The 22,955-nt window shown below is 37.3% G+C and overlaps 1 protein-coding gene across 4 annotated transcripts in view; it reads left to right on the forward strand.

Annotated features, from left to right (window-relative positions):
* The window catches only part of celsr2 (cadherin, EGF LAG seven-pass G-type receptor 2), a 77,929-nt gene that overhangs the window by 17,840 nt on the left and 37,134 nt on the right, over positions 1-22,955 (forward strand). For all 4 annotated transcript variants that reach the window (XM_028002156.1, XM_028002157.1, XM_028002159.1 and 1 more), the window contains exon 2: positions 11,940-12,635. In XM_028002156.1, coding sequence (XP_027857957.1) covers positions 11,940-12,635 — 696 coding nt within the window. The remainder of the gene's footprint in view (positions 1-11,939; positions 12,636-22,955) is intronic.

The raw sequence follows: 22,955 nt of genomic DNA on the forward strand, positions 1-22,955 counted from the left end.
TATGTTCCAGTAACTCCAGTTTAATCCCATCTACAGACTGGTTTTATAATCTGCAATTGCTTTTAAGTTATAGACTTCCACTTTTTGCAATCTTTATATATATATATTTAAATATATACTGTATATATATATATGTTATGTTTTAATGCTTATATTATATTATAATGCTATTCTCTCATCAAAAACTTACCTGGAGTTTTGCTTTGATTCCTTCAACTTCCAAAACCTGATCATAGTCTGAACATCTTGCTGTTTCTGTTTGTTTTTTACTATATTAAAACATTACTTATTTATGTATTGAAACTGCCTTTGAGAGTTGCTATTTTTTTAAATAGTCGTTCTTTCTTGCACAACAACAATAAAGGAATTTAAATTTTAATTATCATTCATTCATGTGTCTCCCCTGGCAACCAGTCAAGGTGCCTAAACGTTTACTCTCGTGGTGCGTTCGTTCCAAACACGTTTTGTGCGTCTGGTTTACATTCAAAGTCTATGTGGAGGTGCGTCGAGGGCGCATCAGAATCGCTCTAGCCGTTGTTTTCCGATGCCGGCCTATTTGTTGGACACACCTGATGCGTCAAAGGCTCAAAACTCTCAAATGCTTCAAATTGCGCCGCGCTAGACGTGTGAAACACAAGCTGAAGTCACCAGTCGAGCTTCTGCCTCACTCAGCTCCTCTAGACTAGCAGCAGCAGCAACTAGGAAACACCTGGTGGAACTGTAAATCTGCTGATCTCGTCACAGGAACCACTTCTCAGTGAAACGCTTCTAAGAATGGAGGTTAGCGGCATCATGGAGGAGCATTCATCATTGTTCTGATGAAATACCAAAGGCTGAGTTTCGGAAAGAGCAGGGGCTTCTTAAAGAGACAGTGTCCCAATATCAAGGCGTTAAATTGCACAGTCGACTTTCTTTTAAGTCATATTACAGCATTTTTTAAACATCTGAAAGTAACAGTTACTTGATTTCCCTATAAAATCTCACTATGTGCCTGGAAAATACTTAATATACCGCCCATCTAACTTTTCTAAAACAGTTGTAAGAACCATGGTTCAGGGTAATTAGAGATGATATTTGTTATATTTTACAGCAGATAGACATTAGATGTGGTTGCAGTTGTTTTTAAATCTTGTGCTTAATTCACTGAGTCGGGTTAACAGCATAAATCTGTTCCTCCTGCAGCCGTCAGTCCCCAGTCAGCCTCTAGTGTCCATTCAGGCAGTAGTTGAGTGTGCTTCACCTCTCAGCGCTGCTTAATTCAAACACGCCGCAGCACTACGACGTTTTACTGCTCCCCTTTTGATCACCAGATCCAGAGATTCCTGCTTTTAAATTAAACGAATGCCAAAAGGAGGGCTCTTAGCTTTAATGAAGGAGAGCTGATCTAATAGACATTATGCAGTTTTAGCTGTGGCAGAGCTGGAGTTGTAAGGCTCGGTTTTAAGGCCACGTTGGCACTCATTTGTGCCTGTCCAGGACTGATGTGTTTCGTTTTTGCTCTCTGGCAGGTTAACTGAACCTTGGCTTGCTGACTGGTGTAAAGCGGGGGATTAAATCTTTTGTCCTGCTGGCTCTACTGATTTTTTCCACCTCTCCTCTGTCAACACTGATGAGGAACTTAATGGTCAAGGTCATTTGTGTTTCACTGAGAGTGGGGGTTTTCTTGAAAAGGAGACATTACGATTTGTGTATAAAAATGTCGTTTTTGTCAAATAAATGAAGTTATTAGAAAAACAGGTTATTAAAAGATAGGGCTGGACAGTAAATCAATAATTTATATCGCAATAGACATGTGATCAATATCAATAAATAGTATGTCTGATGAAATATTCACTAAACTGTGATCCAGAACCGCACAGCATTCTGGGCGTTCAGATGAAAGATTTTAAAGTTGATGGAATCAAGTAGCTCACTTACTTTTTGGTTACCAAGCAACAACTTGAGCAACTTCTGGTTACCTAGCAACAACCTGTTGAGTAACTTGGGCAGCAGCAGTTAATGTGCCACATAAGTGCTTAAAAATGAAAAACAGCGTGGAGTGAAAAACTGGACAAAACAGAAAACGTCATTCCACCAGTTTGGCAGTATTTCAGTTATATAAAACCAAAAACGAATCATTAATGATTGATGTACCGTCTGATATAAAATGCTTATTCCGTGAAAGTGTCCCGCATGCGCAGAAGAGGGCGCAATAACGTCCGCGTTCTCAGTATTCCGCCTACCGCCATAAAACGGAAGAAGTGCTCAGTATTTGCGGAAGTAAACATGGACGCTAATGGTGGAGCATAGCTTACGATTTTAAAGTTGTTGTCCGACCGAAGCCAGTATGTTAACAACGTAATCCTCACTACAGTCCGCTATGGTTGTTGTTTTTCTTCCCGCTTGCGCCGATCAGGGCGCAGAATAGTGACGTTTGTCGAGTATCAATGACGTTCAGGTCGAATGAATGTGACCTGGACGCCGGGCCACATTTGAATCAGACGTGTATCGGACACAAGTGGACTACGTCTCATTCGAAAACAATCCGACCTGTGTTGTTCAGACTGTCATGAAAAGGTCAGATACAGGTCGCATTATGGCCAAAACAAAGTCGGAATTGGATCACTTCCGGCTGCAGTGTGAACGCAGACAGACATTTCTGCCTGCTGATAAAGATTTACTAACCAACGCAAGAGAGCTACTGATGGAAAAACAAGTGAAAGGTGATTAATTAGTCAGGGCTGCTCACATTGGTGGCAGGAAAGTCCACTAATTACCGAATGAGACTGGAAGTATCTGTAAGGGCAGAGCATTTAATTCAGATTAATTAAACTGTGTCCTGTTGGTCCAACAGGACCTTCTCAGAGGTCATAAATCTGTGTTTGGTTTGACTAACGAGCAGCAACAGCCTCCCGCCTCTGTGTGACCCAGTGGGATCCAGACTGTGTGGTAAAATTTCACCAATTTATTGCCTTTGATTTACAATTTTGTTTCAATGCGTGAAACATTTTATTTTTTTGCGGTTTTCTTAAGGTGCAAAGAACAGAAATGAACCTGGGACGATTTTATTTCCATTAACCACCAATACAGCAGCATGTGTCTGCAGCTGTCAACAGAATATAAAATATAATAAGATCTGTATATATTTTTGCAAATGCTTCAAATATGTTCATATAGCAAACATTAGCTCTGGTGGGATAATTTTCTAAATTTCTATAGGTCAAACTGGCTGTATATGTAGCTGTTTTTACTTGATAAACTTACTTAAAACTTCCAGTGTAAGCTGTATGGATCAAGTCATCCCTCCAATGTGATTTTTAATTAATGATCCTGTATTGAGGTATCAAGTAGGAGCGAGGCTTTGGGCTCTTTGATGCTCTAAGCACCCAGTGTATGGTACTCAGTCTGCAGAGAAATGATGCTGAACAGCAAAGACAGGCTCTGCTCAACCTCATTACTTTCTCACTCAGAGGTTTCCTCCAACATGACACACTTCTGCTGTGAAACGCCGAGCTGCCTGCGCAGCGGATCACAGATTAAACCTGGCCCAGGCGCTGTGAAGAATAGCTGTCTGAGTGGGATTAGTTATCACTTGTTTTATCCTCTGCTTTTTGTAGCGACTGCTTTCGTATGAGGTTGAGTTTAGCGTCTAGTCTTCAACTTTGTCCTGTTTTATTACGTTAAATCTCAAACTTTTCTGTATTTTACAGAAATTTTATGTGTCGAGCCGATCACAAGAAAGCACGTGCTTGCAAAATGGGAGGAAACTATGATGAGTTTTAATTTAAAAAATAGAATCTGAAATGTGTGGCTTGCATTTTTATTCAGCCACCTGATGTTGTAGTTTCACTGCAGTTACACCTGCAGGTCTTTTCAGGTTTGTCTCTACCAGCTTTTAACAGCCAGAAACCGACATCATCACATATTAATATTCTGATTGGATGGAAAACGTCTGAGAAAAACAAGTTTAAAGTTTTGGTGAACATTAAAATAGCAAAAAACAAAAATAATACTAATACTACTACTACTACTAATAATAATAATAAATAAAATAAAATACAAGTTTGAACCCAATAAGAATAAAAAAATGGAAGTGCCATATTTTCAAGATGAAGGGATCTTTATACAAAGTGCTTCATACAATAAAGGTAAAATTATTTACATAGTACATTTTCAGCAAAAAGGCAATTCAAAGTGCTTTACATGAATTAGAAGGAAATACAATAAAACAACAAACCAAAGGAAAGAAAACAAAAAAGTATAATCCCATGTTTAAGAATAAGTAGTCTTTGATTTATAAACTAGTAGGGGTTTCTCTGGATTCCTGTACTGATCATGTTGATCTAAGGTAACGAGTCGTTTCTCTAGATGAACTAATAAGAGTTGCTCTGTATTCTAGCTTTCTTCTAATTACTGAATGTATAAACTAGATCCTTCCCACCATTAAATTATTTTTTTTTCTGCTTCTGTTCTTTAAAGAACGTGTTGATACAATTCCAGGTGATGATGCCGTCTAGCTTCATTTGATGCTAGTTTTCCAATGTGTCCTTTAGAAAATTGATGTTTTCTAAAGAAAACTTTTCTTTTAGAAAATATCAAACAGTTTGATGTTTCTAAACTGATGTTTAGAAACAAACCGGCTTAATAAACGTAATTTATTTGGAAGAGAGAAATCACATTATTTTAGATTTCTGTAAATATACTTCATCTGTTTATCCTTTTTCTTCTGCTTCACAGTTATGTATTATTTGGTGTTGCTCTACCACATAAAGTCCAATAAAACACATTGATGTTTGTGGTTCTAAAGTCACACAATAAAGTATAATATGCGTAGATACTTCTGGTAAGGTACTGCGTCCTGGACCACCAACAAAGAGCCTCATACTTCCAGAGCCACTCCCTGGATCTAGTTAATCAGTGAACCTTTACTTCTTGTCTTTTAATGGCCGAAAGAAGGAACTTGCTCTCAGGTTGTGTAAATAGTTTTCCTTGCAGGAGCTCAAGTCTTAATTTAGTCCCAGTTTCTCTGGTACCTGAAAGTTTTTCTCCTGAGCCTGAATCCGTGTCACAAGCTCAGTGGACCGGGCACAAGCTGCTGGCTGATGTCTCTGTCTTCAGCTGATTTGGTCCCAGAGTCCCTCTGATCTTTATCCACCATGACTTTGTTGACATTTTCTGGGACTCAGCGGGGAGATTGGATGCGGACTTTGTGTTGTAATTAGGGCGGTCAAACAGAGTGGCTCCCTGGCTTCGTCCTGACCTCTCTCTCAGCCGCTTATTACCTCAGTGGGAGCTGGCTCCAAGAGAAATAAACATGACCTGGTTTGATTTTATGATTTTAATGGTAAACACTCATTTTTATTAACATATGATTAAATTAGATAAAACCAGCTAGGCTTTGTTTAAGTTTTTGGAAATAAACATTATTGGTGCTTTGTGACCTCTCAAACTTTCAGTTCCTAACCCTTAGTTATGAATTAATCAGATTAATTGTGAGTAATCAACTCTGGAAATAATCGTTAACTGGAGTAAACTGACTCAAAAAAAAAGCTAATTACTGAAAGAACAACACACTAAGAGCAGTAATTAAGTAAAAAGCTATTCTATCTGCTAATATGTTCTAGCCCAGAGTATCTAAAGTGGCTTATTGTCACCTGGTTCAGATTAAGTAAAAAAAATCTATTAAATAACTTTTGATATCCAATTATTAATCAGTAATAATAATAAAAAAATAGTCAGTAGATTAGCCCTACTCTGTATTGATGATCAGTCAAGCAAGAAGGATTTAGCTTGAAGTATTTTCAGCTGCAGATGTAGCCTTTGCTACAAATGACCAAGTGTACACTCAATAGATGGTATATTATTGCAAATTAGTCAACAAAATGCATATGTTTTTATTTAAAGAAAAGGAACTGAATTATTTATTTGCATCTTTTAATGTTTTTGTAGTGTAAAGTTCTGAGGGAGAAATCGATAAAGTAATCTATTGCTGACATAATTGTTAGTTACAGAGTAATGTCCTCTGAGATTTCTCTACGTCATAATGAGCCGACTTGTTTCTTTAATTCAGATTATTACAGACGATGTTCTGACCTCTATTTTTATGCCTGATTGAATTCAGGGAAATACTTTCACCCGAATCATGCTTCTGCTGTTTGTCATTAAGCATTGTTTATTCATTCTGACTGTCTTCGCTGCCCGTAGTGGCGTATATTTCGCTCCCTCACGCACAGAGCCATCCTCAGTCCTGCAGGCCTAAACCGTTTCCTAGCTCAGAGCATTCCTGGCACCAGGAGGCCCAGAGGGGTCGAACCAGGGCTGGAAGCAGCGTCACACTCCAGAGCTGGCACCGGGTCTCGAAGCCAAATAAGAATCCCATTTTTCCTCCTTTTTGCCGGCCTAAAGAGGTGCCGCTTACCCTCGGCTCTCCTTGGGCTCAGGGTACTTCCGTGGAGAATGACCCCTTTGAAGGATGGTCTGGTTTCTTTGAGAGGAGATTCTCCTCGCGCTCAGTTTCCCAGCGCTGCAGCTACCTCTGGACCGCCGCCCGAGCCCCCCGTCCAAGAATGTGCATTGGCAGAGGATGTAATTAAGGCAATGTTTCTCCTTACACTTGGCCTAACCTTTGAGAGCCGCAGCTCACTTAGAGCCAGGGTGTTTTTTGTGGTGACTGTTGCTGCATAGTATCAGGTTTAGGTTTATTTCAAACCGCTGATTCAGCAAAGCCGAATCAGCAAAATAAGTAACACATTTATAGATCTGCCTGTTATTCACCAGTCTGAAAATGAATAAGTAGAAGTAAAAATGTATAAATATGTTTTATGCAAGTAAAAATATCCAAAATCATTACTGTTTTAAATAAGGTGGAGGAATTAGTAAACAATAAGTCCTAGTATATTGTGAATAATAAGGTTAGGGCAGCATTTCAATTAAAGATGTCAGTTTATGAAATAATCCTGACAGTGAGATAAGAGGAGAGGAAGAATCTAAATTTCTTTCAGCACTTAATAGATATTTGACACATATTAAGATGTCGCAATATGGCATTGAATAAGCTGATATTTTGTTGTCTATTTTTTGTTTATTTGAATATGTTTGTACTGGTCTTTTGAGTTGAATAGCTAATTTTATTTTTATGTGGAAAAAGCTCCTTTCTGCTCCTTTTCACTTAGGATTTCTTTTAGTTTTTACATGAACTATTTGTAATATTATTAAAAAAATAAGTGAAAATAAAAAAAATGAATGAAATAAGACTGAGCGAGTTGCTAGGTAACCAAAGAGTGAGTGAGTTAGTTGATTCCACCAACCTTGATCTCCCAGAATGCTGTGCGGTTTTCGATTGGAGTTCAGTAAAATTATTTAATGAATCTATTGATATAATCTGTTGACGATGATCACATATTGATTGCAAATATATGTTGTTATTGACTTGTTGTCCAGCCTTAGTGGAAACCTTGGCTGAAATTTGTCGTTTTGGTTTCCACTCAGTGTTTTAAAATCGAGTGTGAGATCTGCCTCTGATCAAACATGAAGGGAGCACAAACATGGCGGCTGTTTGTTCTCACTGTCTTCTCTCTTGTATGCGTGTGTTACCTCGTGTACTCAGATGTACGTTTTGTGTTTGTTTACAGTAAAGTGTGAATTAGAGGAGAATCCCCCCACCCTCTGTCTGTCCTTTGATTTTTTTTTTCTTCTTCCACTTCCTCTGCTAAGGCCCTGTGTTATTAGCGCGCTGGAATCGCCTGACTGAAAGCTGAGGGATTAAGTCCGCGTCAAACATGCTTCTCTGTCTCAGTTCCTCCACGACCTCTCCTCCTCTTCCTCCCCCTCTGTTGGCGCTCTGTGTTTAAACTAGCTCAGTGCCAGAACAGGGATCTGCTCACTTTGGGAAGTGCTGCTTGTGTGAATTTCTGCTTGCAGGTTTTGCTTCCTGGAGGGTTTCCAGACGGTCCAAACAAAGCAGCTCATTGATTGTATTAGAGGCAGCAGTCAAGGCTTGTAGTGAAAACACTTCATTTGATTAAGCATGATTTGTGTTTGCTTTGAAGCTACTGTAACTTCGGCTCAGCTTGACTGAGAAAGTAGTCTTTTTTTCTCTCATTTTGACTTGAAATGCACAGCATTGATATTTTGAAATAGGGTCTTTTCAGTGTTTTCATCAGCAGTCAGTATCTTACTCACACTGGATAGCAGTCAAAGTTGTCTCAATTTTTAATAACATATAATTATTGTTACTGACCAGGGACTGGAGAAAATGGATTAGAGCCAGCTTGAAGCAGATTACTGTTTGTTCATTTTAGATTTTAGATTTGTAAGGGGCTCACGGAATTTTCTTAAGAAATCTATTTGTTAATTAACATGGGTTTTTATTTCTCATTAAATAAACATAAATTAAAGGTTGGATTTGTCAAGTTTTTTATTGTTTTTTTTTTATAACACATCTTTGCCAGGGGTGACCAAAACTGTTGGGGGTTCTGAAACTGTAACTAACCCCAAATGAACATTGTTTTTGTTGATAGTTTCCGTACAAATTCTGACATTTTTATGTAAATTTGTTTAGTTGTGCATTATTTAGAATCAAACCATGTCAGTGCTGCCCCCTCTGGTCAAACTGTGCATAATAAGTTGTATTCTCCTACTTATTTAAAACATTTCTGCTTTTTGTCACACAGGAAGTGCAACAGTAATTTATTATGACCATTATTAATTTAATACCAGCTACTTGGTTAATTACGCAACCAATTAGTTTTGGTTGAGTAATTAACCATTTTTCCAATTATTTCTGCATTTTGTGGTGTATGAAAAGTAATGTCCTGAAATATTTGTCAAAGTTTGGCCTTGGCTTTGGTTTTGGTCTTAAAAGAATTGGTATGAACTCAGTCCCAGTCCAGCAGCATATTCTTGCTCTTTTCTGAGTTACAAACATGTCCTTTGATGCATATGTTGTCATTATAAGTCTCTAACAACATCTAAACACGACTGGAAAGTCAATAAATATGGAGACAAAGTTTACAAGAAAGCAGCAGTGCTTATTTCTTTCTGATTACAGCCCTGCTTTAATCATCTTCAAAATTTTTCAAATTTTGTCAGAGGCGGGGCTTGGCTTTCAGAGGACGTTAGTTACACTTTAACATTCAGCAGCTGCTCTTGTTGAGTCTCTTTTTGTCTCTGAGCAGAAGTTCAAAGCATCCAGGTTGATTGTGGGTTTGTCTCAAACTTTCCAGAACAACTCAACCCCAAACTGCAGGCTTCCTGCTCGTTAGGAACAAGCTGGGCTTTCTCTCTGACTGAGGTCATTATTATAATCTTCATCATAATTTTACTCCTCAGTGAACACCGCTTCTGTCAGAGAGCTACAGCTGAAGCTTTTTATTGAGGAGGAGTTTGGGTTTATTTTGAACGTGGTCTCACAGGAGAAGGATCTGTGGAAACGCAGGCTGTGACATGTTTTTTTTTTTTTTTTTACCGTGCAAGGATTGATTTGATACAACATGCTGAAACAAAGTCATTTACATCTCATATGCTCACAGCAGGCCTCCATTTGCAGCTGATTATATTGAATAAAAGCTTTACGTGTGAGTTAATGCGAAGAACTGAACATATAGGGGATAAAACATGATGTACGGAAACAGCAGAGCTGCTGAGCTGGGAAAGGCAACGTAAAGCATAAATAATGAGCCAGTGTGTTTCCATGGAGACAAAGAAAGCAAAGATGAGCTATGAATGCAGGCGTGAAACTGCTGATTAAAAACTTGGACTTTTCTGAAAGAAAGTGTACACTTGTTTTCACTTGGCACTCATCTTTTATCTGTCCTGGCAGACGAACATGAAAAACATCCATTCCAGCCAAATAAATGTGAAAAGCGGCGTTAATGTTATATTTGTCAATGTGCCACTGTTCTTCTAGTTGACCGTGTGGCCCGGCGGACTTGAACCCACCATAACCTCCCAAACCCCTCCTGCAGTAGCTTTGTAAGATAAAATACACTATGAAATGTGCATTTTGTTTAAACCAATACAAATGAAAGAACATATATGTTTGTTTATTAGGCTTAGGCAATTTGACATATAAACTGACCATCCATAAATGAGTATTTGGCACCAAGGGTAAAATTTGAATGTAAAAGATTTAGCAAATCTAAATGTTAAATCTAAGTATTAACTATTAAATCTAAATTTAAACATTAAATCTGCCTGAATATATTTATCATGTGTTGGACCAAAGAACATTAGTTGGTAAAGTGTCATATATTGCCCAACCTAATTAGATAGACAGACAGACAGACAGACAGACAGACAGACATACAGATATATAGATAGATAGATAGATAGATAGATAGATAGATAATCAACTGTGAGTCTTTTATTTTGACCCACTGTTTTTGAATAACTGTTTTGATCCAGGTACATTAGTGGATTTTCAAACTGTGAACCAACTATTTAAGCTGGGTCATGCCACAAGATCCCAATTAGATTTAAGTTGGACTTTAACTAGGCCACACCAAAACCATAATTTTATGTAATTTTGAAATGTCTCAGAGTTGGATTTCCTGGTGTGCTTTAAAATGTGAGGATCTAACTGAATTGCACAAATTTATATGATTTATTCAAATTGTATTTATTTTGTGTGTGTTGCCTTTTATTTTAAGGCATTTTAGTTTTTGTTTAAGTATTTTCAATGATGTCTTCCATTCACACATAATTAATTGGTCCTATTTTCAAATTTCCTTTCAACTTGTAACATTTTTTAAGACAGAAACTAGTGGACTAGCGCTCTGACTGCTAGACTTAATGAGTTTTCTGGGGGAAACCCTGGTTTCCAGCTTGAGGCATCAGAAGTATTTTATGTGCAAATGAGTTATAAAGGTTTTAAACGTGAGTGTTCCTCCTCCTGCTTTAAACAGTTTTAAATCACTTTAATGCACCACATTGTAAAGGTGGCTCCTACTCACAGCCCTGCCTTATGTTCTGTAATCTGGGCCACATTTGAAAGTAGTTCAGGACCCACACTGAGTAACATTAGCTGAACGCTACTGTACGTCCCCGTTTTAAAATATTCAACACTTCTTAGATTGAATATTTATAAGATGGTTTTTCTACTGATACAGCAGCATAGTGATGTTTGGAAATACATCTATAAACAGAGTTTTACTCAGTTCATATTATGTCAGGCTAAACTGTTTTTATTAAATTATGGAGGAACAGAAATGGTTTCACAAAAAAATGCTGGGATCCACACTCTCTTTTTTACTTTTACTTTAAAATACTAGAATGGCACAGTGTCAATTCACCAACTTCACTGTCTGTCAGCTTACTTCTCTTCAAGTTTAATTATTTTATGAAGTGTTAGAAATAACAATGACAGAAATGTCCAAATTGAATTGATAATGTAATTTATCCCCATATATTTTATAGCTTGGGTCCCTTTTCCCTGTTAGAGTTACTATGAATATGAATCAGTCATATTTTCGCACAGTAAATTATGACAATGTTAGATAAAATTACTTTTAGTGAACAGTGCGATCACTGCTGGGTACAAAATTACTTCTTTTCATATACAAAAAGTCAGATATAAAGCAACCAAAACAAACACAAATGAAAAGAAACCTTTATCTTTATTTTTTTATTTTTTGCAAAGTTTCATTGGTAAAACCAGCTGACCAAATGTGCTCGAGTTCTGCTTGGATTGCTAGGTAACGAACTGGGCTTGGCTGTGGTTGCTAGGTAACGTCACAGTGCTAATTTTCCAGGCACCAACAAACATTAACTTATTGCCAGAGAACTGGCTGTTGGGTTTTTCTTAAGCACTTAAGCTGCTCTTAGAAGAAGTTGAGACGTATAAAAATGTCCAAAATGTGAATTTTGCATAAAATGTCCATTTGAAGAAAACTAGATATGGTTATTTTAACGCCCAGCTTCGAGTCACGTTAATCCGATGTGCCTCCTGTGTTTCTTCTCAGATGGCATCCACTCTGTATCAGCTCAGTGCCTCCTCCAGGTCACCATCATCACCGACGAGATGTTGTCCAACAGCATCACCTTACGCCTGGCCAACACCTCCCAGGAGCACTTTCTGTCCCTGTTGCTCTCCCAGTTCCTGGACGGCGTGGCTCGCGTCCTTTGCGCTGCGCCCGAAGACGTCGTCATCTTCAACGTCCAAGATGACACGGACGTTAGCGCACGCATCCTCAACGTCAGCTTGTCCGTGGCCGTTCCCGTGTTTGGAGACGGACACCAGCGTCCCGGACGTCTCGGGAGCGACAGGCCCGGCACGGGGCCTGAAAGTGGGGAGTTTTTCGGCTCGGAGGAGCTCCAGGAGAGGCTCTATCTGAACCGCAGCCTCCTGGCACAGATCTCCTCTCAGGAGGTGCTTCCCTTTGACGACAACATCTGCCTGCGCGAGCCGTGTGAGAACTACATGAAGTGTGTGTCGGTGCTGAAATTCAACAGCCTGGCGCCGTTCGTGGCGTCCGACACCATCCTGTTCAGACCCATCCATCCCATCGCCGGGCTGCGCTGCCGCTGCCCTGCCGGCTTTACAGGAGACTATTGCGAGACTGAGATTGACCTCTGCTACTCCAAGCCGTGTGGCGCGCACGGTGTGTGCCGCAGCAGGGAGGGGGGCTTCACCTGCGAGTGCCTTGAGGACTTCACAGGTAAGACCTCCATTCCTGATTGTCATTTGTCCACATCAGGTACTGAATGTGTGGTGCTCTGTAAGTTACTGACGGTCAGGGCTGGGCGATATGGCTGAAAAACATATCACCTTATAAGGGTTTCAGTCGATATCGATAATTATTGATCAGTTTTTTTGTTTTAAATATCTGAAGTACTGCCACACCGTTGCTTATGTTTTTAAACAGTTATTAGGCAGCGTGGCGAAACCTAAAACTGCTACTGTGCAAATTACTCAACAGGTTGTTGCTAGGCAACCAAAGTTGGGGGTGGGACTTGAAGCTTCTTGTTACCCAGCAGCTTGTTGCTAAGTAATCAAAGAGTGAGTGAGTTAGATGATGCTACCAACTTAGCTTGGCTAGCTAACAGCGGCTAAAATCTTTTCTCTGCCAGATAAAATGTCATATATAACATAAATCCTAAATTTCATTTAAAGCAGGCCACAATGAAACAATGACTACAAATCTAGTCTTCTTTACACGAATTACAAAATTACAACTTATATCTCTAAATAAAATTGTTACAACACAATTTAAACTTACTCGTTTGCCTCTGAGCGTTTGTGTTCACACAGAACAGCAGAATCAAAACTGCAAAAAGAATCTAATTAGTTCATGAATACTGAAAGAAATTACGAATTTCAGTTTGGGCTTTGGGATTAAAGGCTTTTTTGTAGATTAAGATTTTTATTAATCCCACCCAGGCTTAGATAGACCCCAACTTGACAAATCAGTTTTGATTTGTCTAAAAAGATAAAATATCTAACTCTAAAGAAAATGTCAGACTTAACATTGAGGTTTTTGTATGTATATCCATAGAAATCAGGTCTAATGTTTAATTGGTTAGAGAAATAAACACATGGCTAGTCATCAGCCAATAGAAATAGAAAACTTTTGTTGTTAGAGACAGTAGAAGAGGCTTCTTTAAACTCCTGAGATTATGGATTATCTAGTCAAATTAATTCATCTGTTCAACATTGCGATATAACTTATGCTACCTTAGTTTGTTTTCCATTAAACTTGTTTGGATCCCACCTTCCAAGTGTTCATTTTTGACTCTTTCACAAATGTTTCACTGGGACTTCATTGTTTACATCTCACCCTTTGACCTCTTCCTCAGCCCTTATTGCACGTGGATCTTTATTGGTACAGACCGTCCACTAATGAAAAGCTTTGCCGACACAATCTGAGTGATGAGGTATTGATTTGAGTCGACTCATTCCACTTGTAGAAAGCTACAGGAAAAATATACCAGATTATTTACTTATCTGAGGGTTATAGGATTGTAAAAACAAAGTACACCTGACTTTCTTGCTAGCCTGACAGTTTTAAGATACAGCTGATCTGATCTTTGACAGATTAGATTACATTTCTACCATTTTGTCTGTCAAGTTGTTATCTCTGGTATTATTTCATCTAATTTTTTTTTTTTAACAAAATGATTAGTGATATAAGCTCTGTTTTTCTCCCTTTTAGGTTATCTTCAAGTGTTCAAAAACACTTCTCCAAAGAAAGTAGATCTAGTCCTGTTCACAGAAGTATTGCTGAAGAGAACAAGGGAAGGAAATGATAAATTTTTAATTATGGCTGCGGATGTACTGTGCGTCCCGGCTGTTAAATGCCTTGTAGTCAAAATACTTGAGAAAAAACAACACAAGTCTCAGAATATGCTGAGACTGAAGGGACAGCGGCTTCCTCTTTCAGCATCATGATGAGTTAATTTATTACTGACGGCGCCAAAACGACAAACTGGTCACAAAATTTGTTATTTACTCAGGACTGTAAATTTTTATTACATCTTCAAAGGGTGAAAGATCATCTGATGTAGTTTATGGCTAAAGGAAATAAGGATATGCTAAAAAAAAAAACTGAGTTTAAAATGTAAATTTATTCAATATGGAAATGAATGTTGTTACCCTCATCTTTTTATAGAGGTTAAGTGGGTCAAATCCTGACTTTTAATGAGACTCAGGGTTTCTTGCCGTCATTGAACAAACCAAGGTTCTTGTTGGATAATTAGTTGGGTAGGATTTTTGAAAAAACTCTATTTGAGGATACATGACTTGTGTATTACAAAGATGTCAATATTATACATGCACAGAGAAATCAGCAGAATTTACTATCAGCTGGCCCAGATTAATGTCTCTGAAACTTAAAAATCCGATTTTTTTCTGACCGGTGAATAAACCATATTGAAACGCTATCAGGTTGTGATCGTTGCAAAACTCCCTGCTGTAGAGTTTACTTGTTTACTGTAAAATTAGTTTTTATCAGCTGATATCACTATTGGATAGTTAGAATAATATGGCACACTTCAACACTTAAAATGCTACATTTTTATATTTTTATATATTTTTTGCTACTCTTGTGAGGTTAAAATCAATAGTCATAATAACACGGGTGTGACATAAGTTAATTACAAACGCTAATGATAGTAAGTATAAGGGCTGGACAATATGGCTGAAAATCTTATCATGATATAAGTGTTTCATATCAGGTGATATTTTTAGTTATTGTTTAGTTTTTTTGTTTTAAATATCTGAAATACTGTCAAACTGGTTACATGACCTTTGCTGTTTTGGTCATTGTTTTTTTTTTTTTTAAAGCAGTGGCAAAACCTGAAACTGCTGGTGGCTGCTAGGTAACCACAAGTTACTCACCAAGTTGTTGCTAGGTAACCACAAATTACTCACCAAGTTGTTGCTAGGTAACCAAAGAGTGAGTGAGTGAGTTGATGCCACCAACCTTGCTTTGCTCGCCCTGAGAGCCTTTCCTTTGCCTACATCCCCCAGAATGCTATGCGGTCCTAGATCGCAGTTCAATGAAATGATTGAATATTCTATCAAATGGATTATCTATTGATATTGATGATTTCTCTATCACAACATATACAGCTCTGGAAAAAAGTAAGAGCCCACTGCACTCTCCTGGTTATAAAAAAACTCCTGATTTTTCCACCAAATATAGATTTCTGAACTCTTCTTGAGTGAAAATGTTAGCATTGTTGTTTCTAAATGAATGTGAACTTGTTTTCTTTGCATTTGAGGTCTGAAAGCTCTGCATCTTTTGTTATTTTGACCAATTTTCATTTTCTGCAAGTAAATACTGTATTATTCTTGCAATTTCGGAGACATGTTGTCAGTAGTTCATAGAATAAAAAAACAATGTTCATTTTACTCAAACGTATACCTATAAATCATAGATGAAGCATCTGGTGTTGACATGTTGCTGTGAGGGGCCTCTAATGAAAATCTGCCCAAAAAGTCTTGGGTCGGCCCTGGCTGCAGGAGATCAGCACCAATGATTCGGCTGGTATTTAAAATGGATGCCAGTCATGTTTGCCTCCAGCTAAAAATGTTTTCTATTGTTACATATGCATTAAATCACACCTCATCAAATACAGAAAAGGTTTCTTTTCCTTTCCACTCATTTGCAAAGCTGCTTATGAAGCCTGAAATAGTGTCGGCTGCTAAGTGTGTGGGCCCGGTCGCTCTGAGTCCAGGTTGAGTGGCACTTATTGGTTCTCACACAGCAGTGGGTGTTGGAGCTGGATGGCAGGAGCTTTTAACGTGAATCAGCGCGGGAGAGCAGTGGGTGTACTTTTACCCACACTTTTCAGAATTAATTCCCATCGGCTGGTGAGGTTTGAATGCGAGTGCTGTGAGCTCCAGGTGCAGAAGGTCCTGCATCTGAAAATAAACCTGCAGCTGATGTTTCCTGATCAAACTGGGTCATTCAGGCAGGTTCTGTTTGAGGGGTTTTCCTCTGATCCAAAGCTCCCGCTGCTTCTCTTTGCATGAGTGTCGAGTTTGCCAGGCTCCAAACTTTGATGGGGCTCGGTATGTGTTCGAGTGCTCAGCTACGCCCTCCATGAGTCTGGGTGGGTGGGTAAGTGCCGGAGAGATGCCATGATGTGTGTAGCAAGCGTACGCAGACGATCTGGGGACTCTACGTCTGTTAATGCATATTTGTGTGTCTTCTAGTGCGTGAGCAGGCGACGTGGGCGTCGCCAGATGGTAGCAGGGAGGAAAAGGCAAAGGGACGAAGTGAATGGTTTCCTTTGGCTGAGTCACTTTGTAGATGCTGGAGAACAACATGTTGTTTAGCTTGAGCACATTTTCCTGCAGAAAAGGCTCAGCAGGAGAGCAGCATCTTTTTAAAACATCCTCACACTTTAATGCATGAAAGTACTCACCTGCTAAATGCTCACCTCAGTCCCTCGGAAAGTGATTTTTCTTTGCCCTTTTTGTGATCAGGATTTAAATATGCAGGCATGCTCCAGCTTTGGCTCAAAGAAAATAAGGCAAACTTCCACATTCAGAACATCTCAGTGTCTATGATCGCCTGCCAAACACTAAAAGCCTCCACAGTTTGCTGCTGAGAATTAATAAAAAGCTTTTCCAGTCGCATACACCATTTTTAAAAAGAGGAGAATTTGCATGTAGTTTGTCCCTGGAGAAAAATCAACCTGAAGAAAACGTCTCACTTCACAGCACTGATTCGTGAACAGAAAGCATATACTGCACAAACACAAAAGATTACCAAGTATTTTTGGCCTAGTTTCTATTGAAAATATCTTAGTGCACTTGAAAAAATATAAAACTAACTTAAAAGTAACTTTTCAGCAACATCAAGCAGCTTGTTTTAAGTCAATAGTTACTTAATATTAATGAAGTAATAGTTTCACTGGCAGATTATTTCACTTATAAAGTTATTGATTTAAAACAACCTCCTTGATCTTGCTAAAAAGTTACTTGTAAGTTAATTTTGTTTATTTCAAGTGTACTAAGATATTTGTAATAGAAATTAGACCAATAATACTTGGTAACCCATAAATAAACCATTAAAATCTCTCTGCGTCCAATTTGTATTTCTTAATACGTGGCAATATTTGTTAACTATACAAATGAAAACTGATTTGATTTGACTGATAAAATAATATTTAAGTAAACAACTGTTATCTTAAAGTCCAGTTTAAGTGAGCTAAGGCGGGCCGGATTTGACCCGCGGGCCTTAAGTTTCACACCAGTGGTTTAGAGAATTGATGTGTATTTAATTTATGGTCAGAGTAACGAAGATACTGAAATAATCTGGTGACAACGTGAGCCATGTCCAGTTTATGATTCCTGTAAACTTCTGATGCCACAACAGGTTTTTGTTTATTCTGGTTTCCCTGTTATTCTCTGTGACCAACATTATTATAACGGTTTTCATAGCTCATTTTGAATGAAATTTCTGTTAAGAGTATAAACATCTGGTTTCAGCTGTGGTTGCTATTTTAATCTTTGCATGTGCTTGACTTCGCCTGTTCAGTACACAGTCAGTCACAGGGTGGTCCACTAAATAATAATGACTGAAAACAGCAGGCAATAAGCAGAAACATGTCAATGTTTTACTGAATTTACTGCAAATCAGAGAAGAAAGAATGAACCAGCCTGAGCCACATTATCAAAGTTTACATTAATCTGACGCCCACTGAGCGTGCCAGTTTTATGTTTAAATAAATGCTGATGCTTTGCTGTAACAATCCAGAGCAATCTTTCATCTTAGATCTAGTTGCAGTTAATTATCACCAGTCTGATTGCCTGCGATCACATTAACATATTGGTACACACATCATCGGGGTTTAATTTGGCACATGATTAGCTGCTCTCAGGAATCCAGCAGCTTGATTTTAAAGCTTTGATACAGCTTGCTATTATTACTGTTATGTGGTGCATAAATCTACCAGACACATAAACATCAGGGATTAGAGTATTAGTCTTCTCTTAATTAAAAACAGACTCCAACAGAACAGGGAAGGTTTTTGTTTAGTGTGAAAATGCATCTAAGCTACAACAAAATAATAAGGAGCCCGAAATGAAACAGTTACTTATAACGTTTACAATTTGGTTTTTGTCCTCATTGTTGTGCAGCTTGTCTTAGTTGCTTCTTTATTAAACAGATTAAACAATCACTTGATTAGGGTACAGAAACTGGAGCAGTAATTATGGATTTTAAGAAGGCATATACACATTCAACCATAAAATTCTTACTCAGAAGACATCAAACATGATTTTATGTGTGGTTGTTTGAATCATATGCTGAAAACATGAGCAATGTGTTACAAGCTATCATTGTTTCAAATTAATACCACAAGACTCAATTCTTGGCCCACTTCTTTTTAATTGTATATATAAATGGTTTGCCATACACTCCTCGTAGCCCTCCATATTGTTTAAAATGTTATTTCTCTATATTGTTGCCTTGATATAAATAAGTTAAGCTAAACCTAAATTTGTCTCAGGTATGCAATATGTGAGGTTAATTAAAGATAGAGATTTGTTTATACGTTTATTAGTAATGGTTGCTAACAATAGGAATAGAAAATGAAATATAAGAAATTGATTGAATATTACAAGCCAGGTCCAAGACAATCAATAATCCTCCTTACTTTATTGACCCCCTACTGATTCATAAATTCTTGAAATGCTTATTAAATAAATCTTTTCCTAATTTTATGGTTGTTTTGTTCAAGAAACAGAAACATCCGGAACTTAATTTGTGTTTTAATGTGAGTCTTTTGTGTGAAATTATCAGACTAAAATAAGAATTCTCTGATTTAACAACAGTGAGGCGTGTTTGAGTGGATCAGCTTCCAGATGACCTGTAGCATCATGAAAAGAGCAAATTACTTGCGCATAAATCTGCTGCTTTACTGATCTGATCTTATTATTCACCTCATAATCCTGAGTGGTTGCTTGTTTCAGCTCCTCCTTGTACAAAATACTTTGGTGAAACTGACTTTTACTCACTGGGTTTGTCATCTTTGGCTCATCCAGATGAGACCACTCACTCTTTTCACTGCAAGATGCTAAAAAATAAAATTAAGTTGTAATACCTTTAAAGAAACTTTCAATGCAGGATTTCTGTGCAATAATACGGTTCTTTTATGCAAATACAGCCTTGTAAAAATCTGTACTTAATATTTATGGATGCAGATTAAAGTAGGTATTGACATGCAGCTTAATAATAAAGTTCATTTTATTATTGGGAAATTTAAATATGTGGATGTTATTAATTCACAAGGCCTATCATTTTCCATCCCATTTGTCAGGTTTGATGCTAGTGACTGGATTCAGTTTTGTTTTTCATGTTTATTATGTGTTACAGAAAATACAACATGCCACAAAACCTATTTAGCAGATGAATATAAATCATCAATTATTTACATAAAACACGCACTTTGTTTAGGTACACATCTATATACCACATAAATTACTTTATTTATTTTTTATTTGTGTATTAGATTTCTTAAACTGTCTGAATTTCGAACCATAAACAAGCAAAGGTGGTATGACAATAAAAAATCCTTGAATTCTTGAATATTACAGAAAACAATAAGCAAATATTTAAATATGAGGATGAAGGGGGTGATATATTTATTTATATTATATTGCTGTGTTTTTGTGGGTTATCTCAACTCATTTTAGCTCGGTTTTGTAGATTTCTTTGAATTAAACTGATATTTGCTCATTATTTTGGATTTTTCTAACGCCTCTCAATTCAAATATTTCTGTGCAGGACTGTTTGAGTAAAACTGACTTAAATCAAGTTCATATGTGATCAGAGATGTTATTAACACCTGTAGTTAGTTACTCAGACAAACACTTTTTAAAGTATTATTATTATCTTTTGTATAAAATTAAGTTGGATTTTTTGGTTGTTTGCGAGTTGCTGCTTAGTGATGTAAACCAGCAACAAACACATTGTTTGTTTACTGTGTTGGACGTAAAAAGAGGCGTGAATATATCAGGAGAGACACGTTTGAGTTATTGATTGAATCGTTTCTGACCCTGAATCCCATCCCACGCTCCGATGTCCTGCTCACCTGGCTGCAGCACCTGGTGGGGGGTTTCCTTCAGTAAAAACGTCTGACCACACGGAGGCATTTACCCGATAGCAATAAACGAAGAGCAATAAACCGGCTCTGGTAATATGTCTTCTCCACAGGAAGTCATATCTCAGAGTGGTTTTGACTTGATGTTGCGCTGCAGTGTTTGTCCTCTTTGATTGCAAGGAAAAAGAGTCTGAAAGCTTTATTGCTTTCAACAGGTTTTTAAATTAATAACAAGGCAGCTCTGTGAGGAAAAGCTTAGTTTTAGAGACACCTGACTGCAGCAGTTTGCTACAGAGATAAAAAAAAAAAACAGATGAAGCGCAATTAATACAAGCAGAGAAAACTTTCCATCAATCATCAATTGATAACACTTTATGTTAAATAACCCATCAGTGTATTAGATTATTTAATCTTTATTTAGCCAGAAATATGATAATTTTTTAAAAGAAAGAATACCAGTAAAAAGTTATGAGCTAAAATGCCGACATCAAATTACCTAAATTAAAACAACAGTTGATGTTAAGTTTATTGCAAAATATTACTACTTGTTGAACTTTTACACATTAAAAACTGTGGAAAAATCTGTGGAAAGTGAAAAGTGTGGAATGCATTTCAATCCGGCTCCTATGAGCCAATCCTTTGTAGTGACGCCTTTGACTGCAGATAAATTCTCCCCAGTGTTGAAACGCATAATTTAAAAGGACCAAACATTCAGCCATGGGGGACTCCTTACGAATATGTACCTATTATAAATGGCAGTGGTTAGGATACTAAAGCTTACATGAACCTGTAGGTACAAAATATAGAGCAGTGTTTGGAAAATGTGGATTAATCACAACTGATATCATCGTTACAAAATAGACAAAAATACCAACCTTAAATTTATCTACAGGAATTTTAACTGCTTTATTAACTCTTCTGGCACATAATTTGCTTTCCACTTTTGATGAGAATAAAACTTTACACATAAATTAATTCAGTTCAACTCTAGAACCATCAATAGGAAGGGTTTGCTGTAAAGTATTAAAACGTCTAAACAAAAGCATCGCAGAACAAACATGAGTTAAGCTACTTATTATAATACGTTTCTGAATGCATGGCTAAGCAGAAAAACATGGCTGAATATTAGCCCAAAACACTAAATTACTTTCCCTCCAAGAATATTTTTCTTAACATCCCAACCAAGAACTCGTGAGTTTATTTAGACTGAATGGAGTTTCCTCAAGACAAAGAACAAACTGAATGGAGTGATTAATCGTCGGGGGTAAATAAAGAGCCTGATAATCGGAGCTGCAGGCTGAAGACGTGGGCTCTGGGTGTGTGTCATTGTTACAGTAGCGCTGCAGAAACCTTCGCCCTGCTGACTGAGTGGCTTTGACACAAATTCCTGCTCACCCAGGGGACGACAAACAGTCTCGCCTCAGCAAATGCTGCAGTCCCGACGGTCCGGATGACCGCGATAAGATGCATGTTATTCAGGAAAACTGCAGCTGACCATAATTTCAGTGACACTGATTTGGAAGAGTTTTATTTTCCTCAGATCACACATGGCTAAAAAGCTTAGCTCAAGATTCAAAACTGCTGTTTCACATCTATTTTTTGTAAATGTTTGGAGAATTTTTTTCTATCAATTTGTCTCTCCTCCAGTTCAGTCCACCATTATGAAACCAACCGTCGCCTTTTTGGCCCAGTTTACTTACATTTCATCCGTTTATACTTAACCGTAGCATATTAGTTTAATTTCCTTGATAGTTTTCAATCACGATTAATATAAAAATTAGAAAACCTGATGTATTGTCCAACTTAGTTGCTTATTGTTTTCTGAACTTTTTATTTTTACTGATTGGAAACTCAATTAATTGTTACTAAATAAGAGAGATTAGTTCCACTGATCAATCTAATAAACTTCTTAGCAATCTCCTGATGGTAAATAATATTCATTGGAGTCACAGTTTCATGCAACAGACTAGGAGCATATTCTAAAAATAAATGTTTAATTATAGGTTGTCAAATAGGAGTGAAACCTACAAACAGCTGGCTGTAAATCAGCCAAACCTGTAATAGTTTGTAAAGGAAAAAGCAGGAAAAAAAACATTTTCCCTCAACTACAATCATCTGCTTGCAATTTTCATTTTTCTTCTGTTTGTTTCCTTTTATCTTGAAACAATTTCTCAATCCCAGTCTGTAACAGTTGAAGCAATTTATTGTGATTTACTTTGTTACCTTATATATATTAGGTAACATTTTAGTCCAGTGATAAATGAATTATTATTCATTTAATAATAATTAAATATTATTAATAATTCATTAATAATATTGAATTCATTAATAATAATTAATTTTTTGTTGATCAATCTTTTTATCATGCTAATGTTATTATTACTTCATTTGTTTGTTTATTAAAATTAATAAACTATTAATAG

This window comes from Xiphophorus couchianus, chromosome 20 (assembly GCF_001444195.1).
Source record: "Xiphophorus couchianus chromosome 20, X_couchianus-1.0, whole genome shotgun sequence".
Classification (NCBI taxonomy): Eukaryota; Metazoa; Chordata; class Actinopteri; order Cyprinodontiformes; family Poeciliidae; genus Xiphophorus; species Xiphophorus couchianus.